The sequence below is a fragment of the Meleagris gallopavo genome, chromosome Z (genome assembly GCF_000146605.3).
Source record: "Meleagris gallopavo isolate NT-WF06-2002-E0010 breed Aviagen turkey brand Nicholas breeding stock chromosome Z, Turkey_5.1, whole genome shotgun sequence".
NCBI lineage: Eukaryota > Metazoa > Chordata > Aves > Galliformes > Phasianidae > Meleagris > Meleagris gallopavo.
The window spans coordinates 36,774,897-36,787,400 of record NC_015041.2 but is presented as its reverse complement, the minus strand read 5'-3'; the positions used below and the strand labels follow the sequence as shown (position 1 = coordinate 36,787,400).

General features: G+C 34.7%; 1 protein-coding gene across 3 annotated transcripts in view; it reads right to left on the bottom strand.

Annotated features, from left to right (window-relative positions):
* The window catches only part of NTRK2 (neurotrophic receptor tyrosine kinase 2), a 197,697-nt gene that overhangs the window by 126,341 nt on the left and 58,852 nt on the right, over positions 1-12,504 (bottom strand). The window contains exon 11 of one of the 3 annotated variants that reach the window (XM_019610543.2): positions 11,401-11,472. The exons of the other annotated variants lie outside the window; for them this stretch is intronic. Within the exon in view, the coding sequence (XP_019466088.1) occupies positions 11,401-11,472 (72 nt within the window). The remainder of the gene's footprint in view (positions 1-11,400; positions 11,473-12,504) is intronic. 3 annotated transcript variants of the gene reach the window in all.

The window sequence follows — 12,504 nt, the reverse complement described above, 5'->3', positions numbered from 1 at the left end:
TATAGAAAAAATAATATAATCTTTTGCCTGTTTCTCAAGGAACTAAAATCAAAAGCTCAGAAATTCAATCAAAATTCATAGAAATATATTCATCTATCTCAATCTTTTGCTGCTAATCTTCCTAACTAACTTTCACCAAAAAAACAGAAACTTCACCTTTCCTAAGAATATTTCTTAAACAGTAAAGATCAAATTTTATGCTCAGGACTTCATATGTAAGCAGCATAAAAATGAATGTCTAACAATATGCCCAAATGCATCCCTGTTCTTGCAAAATGCTTGTGCCTTTGAAACCTTCCTTGTTATTGTAAAGATTCCTGAGAACAGTACACTTTTCCTTGAACAGTTGAACATTCCTATAAACATACAGTCTGAAGGACCAACAGTATAGTGCTGTTACTCTTGCCCTTGGCTCAGAATCAGCATTCCAGACTACTAAAGCTTTGTGCTCTTACGGACAATATTGAATAAGCATAGCTGACTGAATGATTAAATGATGGCAGTGGTTCAAAACCCAGAACAGTGATGAACAATATTGCTCTCGTTATCCATGCACCTCAACTCAGCATCTACCTGGCAAAGTCAGTGGAACCACATATATAAATATGACTTAAAGGGCCAACTCTGCAATTTACTGCTTTAGTATTTAAGGCTATATCCTCAAAATATACACAAGCTTAGCTTTAAGCATGTCAGCATTCCCACTGAAATCAATGGATCTACACACATACTTAAAGTGTTGGTGGAAGAGTTTTATGAGCCATTTATGCAAAAATACAAGTGCAACTTTGCAGTTCACCTTTGATAAATATTATTTATAAAAACAACACCTTTCTAGTTAAGTTCAAACAGAAAAAAAATTGACATAGGAAAGCAATATAATGTAATTTCACCTCAAAGACATTTTTATGACACAGTGAGGACAAGGCAATAGGAAAGAGTGTGGTAGCTTATTTCTGGACTTTCTTGAATTTTATAGCTGCCTCAGGGCTTAGCTTTGCCCTGTTCTTGAAAAACAGCTACTGGCTCGAAAGTATTTCTAGAGTTCTCCAAACAGAACCATTGTCTAAAAGAGAAGTCCAAGGGAGGTGGCACTTCACTGGGCAAGAACTGTCCACACCCTAGTGTGCAGCATACAGCTTCCATAACAAGCTCAACAGCCCCTCTCTCATCTTTTTCATATTTCATTTACCCATCCAGTGGGATCTTATGAAATAAAACAAAACCTAAAAGAAACAAAATAAAATATGAGAAATCATGCTATGAGAAAAAGTCAAAGAAAAATTAATAAGAAAGTCCAAACACAAATGTATACTTGACAATCAAACACATAAACATGAAATGCATTTAAAGCATATACAAAATGTTAAATAAAAATGGCACATGAATTTATAAAAATGATAAAGTTAGCTCTATCTTGAGGCCAGAATTTTGTTCATCAATTAAAAATGTATAATGTTACTCATTTGTCTTTAATATGTCTAAATATACATAATGAGCTGTAATGCAATCAATCTGGAAATCTACAGCCAAGGCCTGCACTTTGAACTGGCAGATAAACTTTAGCCACAAGTCTTGCTTTGTCCAAAAGACTTCAGTGAGTAAAATCATAATCAGGTTTATGTATTCTATATCTTTGGATTGGTCCATTAACTAACTGGAAATTCCAGCTATACCACAGAGTTATAGTTACACAACAATGGGGTCCTCTGTAATCTTTGATTCGTGCCTTCGGTCATGCAGATAATCCTCTCTTTTTGCTCCAAACAGATTTCTGCACTTAGTGTCATCAAATAACTTTGCAATGGCAGAAAAAAAAATTAAATTGGGGAAAATGTTATTTAGCTGTCATATAACATTGTCTCTGAATATCAAAAGAAGCTTGAAAATCAAAACATATATACTTTGAAACACTGAAACACAACTAAAACCCCCTAGGTCATGTTCTGTTCTTAGATGAAGGAGAAATCAGAAATTAAAATGTGCACCTAATGTCAAAATATTACCTGGTCATCTAAGGCCATTTTAAAGCTATATTCAGCCCAATTTGACCCTCCAGATAAATGCTTCCTAGAACAGCTTCTCTTACCCTGTCTGTTGTTATCTGATGCAGTTGAATTATTATGTACACCACTGTTCACAGTCACCATTACTTGTTCTAATGACATTTGGAAAAAAAAAAAACAACATGTGAGAGTTGTACTATTACGCTGTAAATGTAAACCTCCTAAGTAGGTTTTTTTTAATTATTTTTTTGTCAGTGTCATTTTTTTTTCAAGTTGCTTTAGTAAACTATCAGTATTTATGAGGAGCTGAAAACTTAAATATATTCCACAACAGTTCAGGGCCAAATCTTGATTTGCTTGATTTGCTTACACTATCAGTTTCAAAAGAAGATGAATTTGACTGTTAGTAATTAAGTAGCAATTAATAACATATTTACACTGCACTTTCTTGCTTGTTTTATTACTTCCACCCTGGATGCAAGTGATGGCACACTCAGAAGCTGAACTTGCTAGTTTTGAGCCACTGACCATTCCCAAAACTGTGTGTCAAAATTATTTCATCTAAAATAATTGATATGATTCAGGGTAAGACATCAACAAACCAGACCAAACCAAACCAAAAACAACTAAAGAAAAACAAACAAATGAGCAAACAAACAAACAAACAAACAAAGAGATGTGGCTAATTTTCCAATTAAAATATAACTTAAACGTCCACTGCAGAGTGAAGAAAAATGCACAGATGCAAACTATATTAATCCTCATGATAGCATACACAAGTGGTAAACTGCCTAACGGAATGTAAGGAAAACTGAGGTTTCTAGAGGCTGTACAAAGGTGCCAGGCTTTTCTGATCCTTTTGTCAGTATTTTCACTACGTCACTGCAGTTAATCATTATTTCCATGGTAATCTTCTAAAAGATGTGGGGAAGTTAAGGGTTAGAGGGGAAAAAAGAAGCATCATCATGATTTTGTTAGCCTAGCACTGAAAGCTACTGTATGTAGCTTTCAAAGTTCTCAGGCCATGCAAAGCTCCTGTGTGGAATCTTAGTTTCTTATAGTTCTGATTCCACATACATTAATCAAGATTAAAGCAAAGGACAGACAAATGTATTTACATAAATACACATATCTGTAACACTAAAGCAAATCACTGCAAGTGAAAGCTGTCTAATCTTTTAGTTTGTTTCTTACCTAGTTTGTTGCAATACAGTGAAATCAAACTGCTGTGTATAAAGTAACTTTTTAATATTCATTTGAGAAGTTCTTAATTGATGAACTACTCTTAAATTTTCAGCATTGTGCGCAACATAGGTTGATAATGTCTGCTTATATTCTTAATTGCAACTCTACGAATGTTAGCAACCCTAGTAGTTTTAAGTGTTTTCAGAAGAAAAATACAATACAGAAAGCAAGATCTAGGGACCTGAGCATTCTACAAGAATCAACAAGGTCACAGTGGAGTCCTACAAGTCCTTTTGAAGGCACAGGTTAATGACAATAAATAGATTTTGAAAAGAAAAAAAAGGGTTAATATCTCAGTCTACAAAACTGACTCACACTGAAGTGTTCATGAGCACAAATATCTATTACCTATTCTATCATAAAACTGATCCAAAATTACATTCCACACAGCAGTAACTTATTTATTTCCCAGACAGGATAACTAGAACAATTTTTTACAGGGACTTATTATTTTACATAAGCATAGTCAAATTCTACTTCAGAATGCAATTTCAAGTCAAACGCAATGAACTTTTTACCAAAGTAGAAACCAACCCTCCAAAGCTAAATTTACAAACACTAAGAGGAGTTGCCACATTATAATAAATTTCTAGAGGTTAGGACATATGCTCAACGTGTAGAAGACCAGATGATTTCTTCCTGAGTGCTCCAATTACAACTCTCTAAGACCAGAAGTATTTCTCTAATTCTGTGCATCTGGCTCTTATTTCTTTCACTTTTCTTATGTGTTCCCTGACAATAACAAAACAAACAAAGTCTTATTTCGCGTGAAATGAAGCAATTTGAGGAAACTGAAAAAAGTTTCAGGTTTTCATTCTGGTGAGAAAAAAAAACAAAAGAGGAAAGAAGAAGGAAAAGAGGAATTGAAAAGGAAGAGGAAAGGCAGAGGACAGGGGTCGCAGCTGTGACAAGCCACAGGTGAAAAGAAAAAAAGGACTGAAATATAAAGATACAGAAATTGCATGAGTGCTTCAAAAATAGTTCCAGAAGAAGTAAAGAAATCTACAAATGCATTAAGCAGCAAGCAATCTGGATTTAATCTGTACACTTCCTCTTTGACTATTTGGAGTAATAGAAGCAATAGAAGCAAAATATTATGGGCAGTGGGTTTTCAGAAGATTATTTGTCATGTCATAACTGCTTCTCAGAGTTCAACAGAGTCTGTTGGACAGATTGAGGCAAAACCTGATTTTGGCCCTATTTGGTGCCAGGGCACTGGATTCTGCCACGACACTGGATTCAGAGCTTAATGTTAGTGTTATAAAAACATGGCAGTTATGTAAGCTGACACTCAAACTTGTAGAGAAACTACACAAAAGAATAAAAATAAAAAAACTCAATAAAAATGTAAGAGAGAAATAAGCCATCCATCTTCCCTTTATAAAGAATTACAGAAATTCATTCATCATTTAAGTGAACATTATGTGTCGGTATCTCTCAAATGCAAATGTCTTGAATGTAATGAAAAAAATACAAATTAGTTCAAAACATAACCCAGTAGTACTTTTATTCCGGTATCAGTTTGTCATTCAGAGTTCAGAATTCATTATTAGACAATACAAATTTGTATCCATTACTGATAGTAACGAATAGTAATTCTGCAATATACTATTCTGTAAACACCATATTTACATTTATCTGTTCTTTTCCAAAGAGAATGTGCTGAATAAAGTGCAGCATGAATTATGTTGGTGATACAGATCCAACTGAGCCAAGAATGAGGATTTTATTATTACTTTTTTATCTTACAGTTTACTTTCTGTAAAGTGGAAGCGCTGCAAACCAACTATCTCAGGAGTTTTGTAAATCCATCACTCAGATGCTAAATAATCTGTAACCTCCTAAGAGTTTACTTTCGTTGAGAGCTTGATAAAATTACTCTTTAAGTAACCAACTTGTCTTTTAGTCTTTTCTTATTCTATTGTTATTAACTAGCCTCATTGTTCACAAAGAAAGAAGAAGAGAAGAAGAGAAAGAAGAGGAAGGAAGGAAGGAAGGAAGGAAGGAAGGAAGGAAGGAAGGAATAATAGACAAAAAGGCAAATATTTTTACAGACTAAACTCATTTTGAAAAAATAAAAAAAATCATAGACTTCATTCTTTACATTCAGAGAGGATTTTTTTTCCCTTCTTTTAACCAGAACACAATATAGATTTGAGTAGTTAAGAGCATCATTCTGACATCATAACATCTAATGCATTTCAACCCTGTATTTGGGAACACTACTGTTACTGGGATAGTAGCACATCAATTGGCTCAATTTAATCATAGAATCCTTAGAGTTGGAAGAAACCTATAAATGTCGTCTATTTCAGCTGCCCTGCAATGAACATACACAGCTATATCTAGTTGCCCAAAGTCAGGTCCAGTCTGGCATTTCTAGCTGTCCCAAAAACTATCACATTCCATCTCAAAGGAAGGAAAATGTTATGACACGGTCTTCTAAACATTTTCACAAAGAAAGAAATACAAAATTTTAGTTGTCTGAGATCCTTGTTGTCTAAAAAAAAATAAAGAAATACATTTTGATGAGATGGAGGTCTGCAGGTAAACTTCTCTGGTTGTTACAAACTTGATCTCAATTCTGCCAGGGTAAATAAAAGTTTCCTGCAATGATAACTTAACTGCATTCAGAACTAAGTTTCATACGCTCACATCTCACTCTCCCAGATATGTCTCTAAATATTTGCAGTTGTATAAGTTCAGAGAACCTGTATGTAAACTCAGGTGTTGAAGAGGAAGCACAAGCTAAACAAGTGTTGTTCAACTGAAAGTTCCTAAATCTTCTCTCTTCCCCAATTACATGTAGTTTATCCTAAGCAGAACATTACTTAAGGCTTCGATCAAAACAGTATTTTAAAACAAATAATCAAATTTATACTTTTATTTCTCATAACTTAGAGGCAATCAAGCATAACACGACATGTATATGTGGTCTTTTTAAATGAACAGTGATTTATATGGAGAAAACTAAAACTGCTGACTGGAGGGAAGAAAGTAAAGAGATGCAGTCGGATTACCTAAAAAGGTATTCTTATCAAATTTGTTAGTTTCTGATTACAAGTAGAAAATTAAATGAAATAATTCATTCCTAGTTTCATTTGCTTCTTGGATCCGAGCCAATGTTTCAAAGACCAGTGCTGGCTAATGCAGTGGCAAAATGAGGACAAAATGTTGCCTCATTTTTACCGGAAAGAAAAGAAAGGCTCCTGGAGAAGTTTCTGCAGAATGTTTATTGCACAAAGAAGAATAATGTCTTGCCTCATTAGAGCAATGCCTATACAATAGCAGAAGATAAAAGATGTTCAAACAAATCCATACTTCTCCTTCTGGAATTTGCACTCATTAGACTCAATAATGCCTTGTGTTTCAGAGCACAACTATAACATAAACATTTAACATAATTTTTTCTTTATCTCTAAACAAGTATTTTACACTGTGAGATACAAGATAGCACTTTTCATTTACAATATTGAGAACTCTGATGATATAATCATCTATTATTTTTCACACAGAGGGTGGTGTTGCACTGGAACAGGTTGCCCAAGGAGGTTGTGGATGCCCCATCCCTGGAGGCATTCAAGGCCAGGTTGGATGTGGCTCTGGGCAGCCTGGTCTAGTGGTTGGTGATCCTGCACATAGCAATGGGTTGAAACGAGATGATCCTTGTGATCCTTTCCAACCTAGGGCGCTCTATGATTCTATGATTTTAGGATTATTCTTTTTACTTATGAATAAAAGTATGGATAGAAAAAAACAAATTGAAATCTAAGAGCTAAACATACAAATTTGGATATACTGTAACTCATTAGAGGCCAAGAATTCCCAGAAAAATGTTGATCTCAATTTCACATTAGTCCTTTTTTTCCAGATTAGATCTTCCAGTGACTAATTTTACTTAGTAATTAAAAAACTAGGACCAGAAGAGATTAAGCAGACTACCCTATAAAGTTGTACATCAAGATTAAGAGTCTTGATTCTCAAACTTTATTTACAAAAAAATGAGAACACAGCATCCTATGCAGTATCATATTAACCTCAGTACTATTTATACTAAACCAAAACTTAAGAGGCTTTGCTCTCCTTTGTATCTCTTCAAAACACTGCAATGTTGTAAAAAGATTTGTTTTCCACTATCAGTAGCTTTTCTCTAATGTTTAAATTTATGCACCACTGATAAGCTTGTCATTTTATGAATGCTATCACCTGCGTGAGATTTCAAAATGGGCTTAATACAACGGGAGCCATTAATGTTTGTGTTTCAGACAGCATTCAATCTACTTGATGGTTTGTTACATTGATCTACAAGTTCATAAAACGAGACAGGGTTTCAACATAATTATACATACTTTAGACCCTATAGAGCTGTTTTCAGTGTGAAATGAGATAGGGCTAAGAGATAATAAAACTTGTCCTGATCACCCAAAAATATATGGGGATGACAGTCCCTTACACTGCCAATGAGGATCGGTTAATATTTTCAACTTGTCTGAAGTTTTTATTCTTTTTCTTTAAACAATATGTTGGAAGACGTGCTCATTTTCCAAGCAGTCAGTATAAAATGAAACATTTGCACTTTTAAGAAGAAAACACTGCATCTTTCTCAAAGACAACCATTATCATCATGTCTTCCAGCAAAATATCCAATAGATGTTCCTTTTTGCTGAACTGTTCCCAATGCTGTAGTTGCTTTGCTTGCTATTGATTAGTGACAGTCAAGGATGTTAAAACCTGAGGGTCAAAACACCAGTACTTAGAGCTACTCAGTGCATTTATTTTATTCAGCTTCTAATTCAGGTGCAGATCAAAGTAAAAGGAAAGAGTATAAATAAGCAATTGTTTGAACTCAAAAACTGCAGAAACAGAAGCTTTCCATAAAACCACAGAAAATGCATCTTAATAGAAACCCACTTTGCAGGAAAGGGCGTAACAATTAACTATCTGCACATACACTTTAAATATAGATGTCTGCAGGTTATTTTACACTTCATTTGCGTGTATGCCTGAGAGATCAATCAGTATATCAAGGACTCCTTTCTTAAAGCTTTCTGCAAGTACTTGAAAAGTCAAAGCTGTTAAGAAAAAAGGACTGTTTACCTTATGACATCTGTAGCATTTCTGTTTAATACGCTCATTGGTATGCTCATAAAAATGCAGAAATGCTGCCACACAGATGCACTTTTGACAAGTGTCAGTTTACAGACACTAAAAGGAAGATCAGAGCACATGAAGGACACAGAATAATTACATCTCACCCCTTTGAAAAAAAAGAATCACTTTCAACTCAGAAACCTTTCTGCCTAACTCTACCTGAATACTGAAGCCAACTCTATCACCATATTAGTTTGCATAATTCCAAGGATCAACAGATAGTCCACTTTGTCAATACCTCTCCTTTTGACTCGAATTGGCAGGTTATATATGTGGAAATAAAGGAAAAAATGTTGCTCATTCTATTACAGTAAGTGTTATTGAACTATATTATACATATTTAGTTGCATTGTTTTGCTTACTTTTGCCTCACAATAATTTCAATACTTTTGATTATTATAGGTCTCATGGTTGTTACTGAACAATTGTTCAGTTCCAGCTTCCTTCCTATGACATTTTACCTTGAGACTATGAAGTCTGAATTATTCTTAGAAGATGCATACTGATGCAGCTGATCACTGACCACATCAAGTAAAACGGTTCTCATTCTTTTACTCCATTAATTTCATTCATCTCCTCTTACAGTCATTGCCATTCAACTACCTCCACAAGGCAACTAATGATCTTCCTTATAAAACCTGATCTGTGTAGAATAAATGCTGTTGAGAAGTAGCATGGCCAATGATGAGGATAATGGGCTGAGAGAAAACAACTAACAAGCAAATTCCAGCTATCCCAGTCACAGTTTACTCCATAAGCACTACTACAATATTTTTGCGCATCTTTTCCTCCTTCATTTTGTGTAGACCTTAAGGCCATATGGCAAGAGATCACTGCAACACTGATACAGCTTTGATTCAAGTATTCCTCTCCTGTTAGATTAAGATACAGGTCCTCAGATACCCTCACAAATTCTAATGTCACAGGTTAAAGAACAGACAAATTTACAATCCTTTCTCTGAACCTTATGCATACTGTGATCCTCCAAGCATCACTTGTGATTTGAGGGTAGAGAAAAAGACACACAGAATGATTCCTCATGAACATCATGATCTGATGAGATGAGGATGGTACTGCAGGTTTGTCTTGAGGAAAAAGGTACATTGCCCCTCTTTATATATAAGAATAGTACCATTTATGGCACCTTTTTGACAGAACTAAATACGTATACATTTAATAGGCTGATTGTATGTCCCCATCTGAAGACTCAGGCACTTTTGTACTGGCAAAAGTAAACACTTTTACTAAATGATACAATGTAATTATAAACTGAATTAACATGAAATAAATTAGACATGAGTATATAATTGATACTATTTAGTGGCTTATTGCCTTAACTGCTAGGATAGGCTATTATCAAGTCAGTGAATAAGACTGTTTTCTTTTTTGAAGCTCTGTTCCTAAAACAGGTACTGGTTTTTCTATCTGCACCTGACACAGAGTATGCTGTATGCACTCCAGATCCTTTCTAGATCCTATTTGTCTGCTTCCGCAGATGCACAACAAACCTAACTTTCTAGGCTCTGGTAAGAGCCTTTCCCTCCTCGTACATCTGGATCAATATCCTGTCCTGCTATCCAACCAAAGAAATGTACTCCCAAAGATATTTTCATCATAAATTTTGCAGGGAACAGGATAGTGCAAATTAGAACTCAGTTGACTCCACCAAGACAGAGTAATCATGCTAGAGACTTGAAAAACAAAGAGGCTCAGGGTACATCTGTGTCAGTAAAAAAGCAAAGGCGAAAGCCCACGCTTTGGCAAGAGTATATCTTATTTTTTAGCCACAATTATTACATCTATATTTAATTAGAGCACCCTTTTGACCTAAGACAAATAACACTCTCCCACACAATGTTCCAGTATGGTTCCAAGGACAGCACTGGTCAAAAATTATTCACAATACAGAGCATGGATGAGGCCATCTTATTTGAGGGATGAGGGAGTAAAGATTTTTAAATATATGGGCATGACTATGGCTTTCCCTCAGGGCCAAAGAAAATATGCTTACTCCCTTTCACTATGATGCCCTCAAATGCTGATATGCTTTGCTCCAGAAGTGGTGAAATGAAATAGTACGTGAAAACCACACAATGTATCTTCTCCCCAGCAAGATTACTTTACAGATAATACAGAATTGAATTATTTCTGATTATCTGACATACAATGAAGTGGAGAGGGTGAGTCAGTTAATATGAAATGCATGCTAGTACTGTAACTGCTTAAATAATTCTCAAAATAATTGTAACAATTTTGTTAATGTAGGACACAAAAGCCTGATATTTGGCCTGTTCTAATTATTTAGACTTAGTGCCATGAATCAATAGTGATGGAATAGAAAATAATTTTTTTACATTCTCTCTGAAAAATATATTAACAGGTACTTGAGAGCTCTTGTAATTTTGTTCTTGTCTGGATTGGAAAAGAAGATGATAATTGAAAATATTAGCAAACTCGAAAACAAACAAACAAACAAAAAAACCCAACTCTATTCTTCTAAAGACACTAGTCTAAACATGATTACTTGGGACTTTTCCACAGATATACTGCTGGGTTTGCTTACACCAAATTAATTTTTACCAAGTCCTGCTTCACATTATACTTCTAATGAATGAAACAAGACAGCAAGTTATATTCTCATACTCTCATATAGTCCATTTAGTCCAAAATATTTCAATGGAATAAAATCTTTTTCATGGCTTGTTCAAAGTCATGGCAATTAAAGAAATAGAGCTTCCCAAATTAATATGTGAACCAGATATAAAAGTAATTATTCATAATTTTCACTTATTAACATTTTACACTAAAATTGTATGAAATAAATATATACGTACAGGACATATGTATCCTGGAAAAAAAATCCTCTAAACAGCCACAGTATTTTATAATTACATCTGGTCTAAGAAAAAATAATTCTGTAAATTCAGCAGGTATATGTAGAAACAATATAGTCTTCATTCTTTATAGGTTAGGAGTCTGAATAGCTTTATCATCTCACCTTCAATGTCGCAGTCTTGCAATGAAAGCCATATTTGATCTACCAGACCAACTCCTTTTACTTCACCATGAACTGGAATGGAACGCATTACCATTAATGCAATTTTCAGGGCTCAGTTTGCAACTGCCAATTCTACTCTTTTTATATTTACTTTTCTTCACCAATTGCATTATTTTCCATCCTGCTTTGCAGGAGAGAAAGTCCACTGTGACACTTCCAGATTCTTCTCGGTTCACATTTTTCAGTTAATGATCTATACCATGAGGAAGAGCTGTCATTGTTAACTCACATATTTTATTTACTTAATTCTACTAAATACAGCTTGTACATGTGTTTCAGAACTATAGAAAACTGCATGGCTTTAAAATATTCACAGAACTGAATGGGGTACTCTGGGTGGGGTCTCACAAGAGCAGAGTAGAGGAAAGGAATCACCTCCCTAGACCTAATAGTCATCCTTCGAACTTAATGTCTTGATAGTTCCTTCTGAAGTCAAGGGCCAATCCTTAGTCATACCTCATGGAGCACATTTTTGTTTATAGTCTTTTGCTGGGGCGTTTGCTTTTGTTGAGGATCATATATAGACCAAAATCCAGTTCGTTAATAACCAAGTCAGTAATTCCCTACATTAATGAATCCTTAGAAGACCTACTAGGAAAACAGCTTGTTCAGTACCTGGCACTGCTCTTCACTCCCAGTACTGAAATTAACCTCTAACCAACTTGCACTGCCTGAAGTTTCTCCCAGATGCCATCTGTTGTGACGAAGGCCTAGTGTTCTTTTGCTGTTTCTGTAATGAAGGAGGCAATATAACATTCTGCTCCTCTTCTAATCTGTGGTAGCTCAGCAAGAGCCATCACAGTGAATACAAACAAACACTCCCAAATTAAAGTTTTTAGATATTGGTACTAAGCACTCTTCGAAACATGAAACTATGACTTTCATGTGCAAAGGCAATGATCTATGTTATAGATTCAACGTAGGGACAAATGTATAAAAACAAAAACCAAATAAAAGCAACCAGCCATATGGCAATTTTAACAATCTGCATCTTGCTTGAAAATTTGGGTAGTTATACATTTATATTTATATATATATATACAC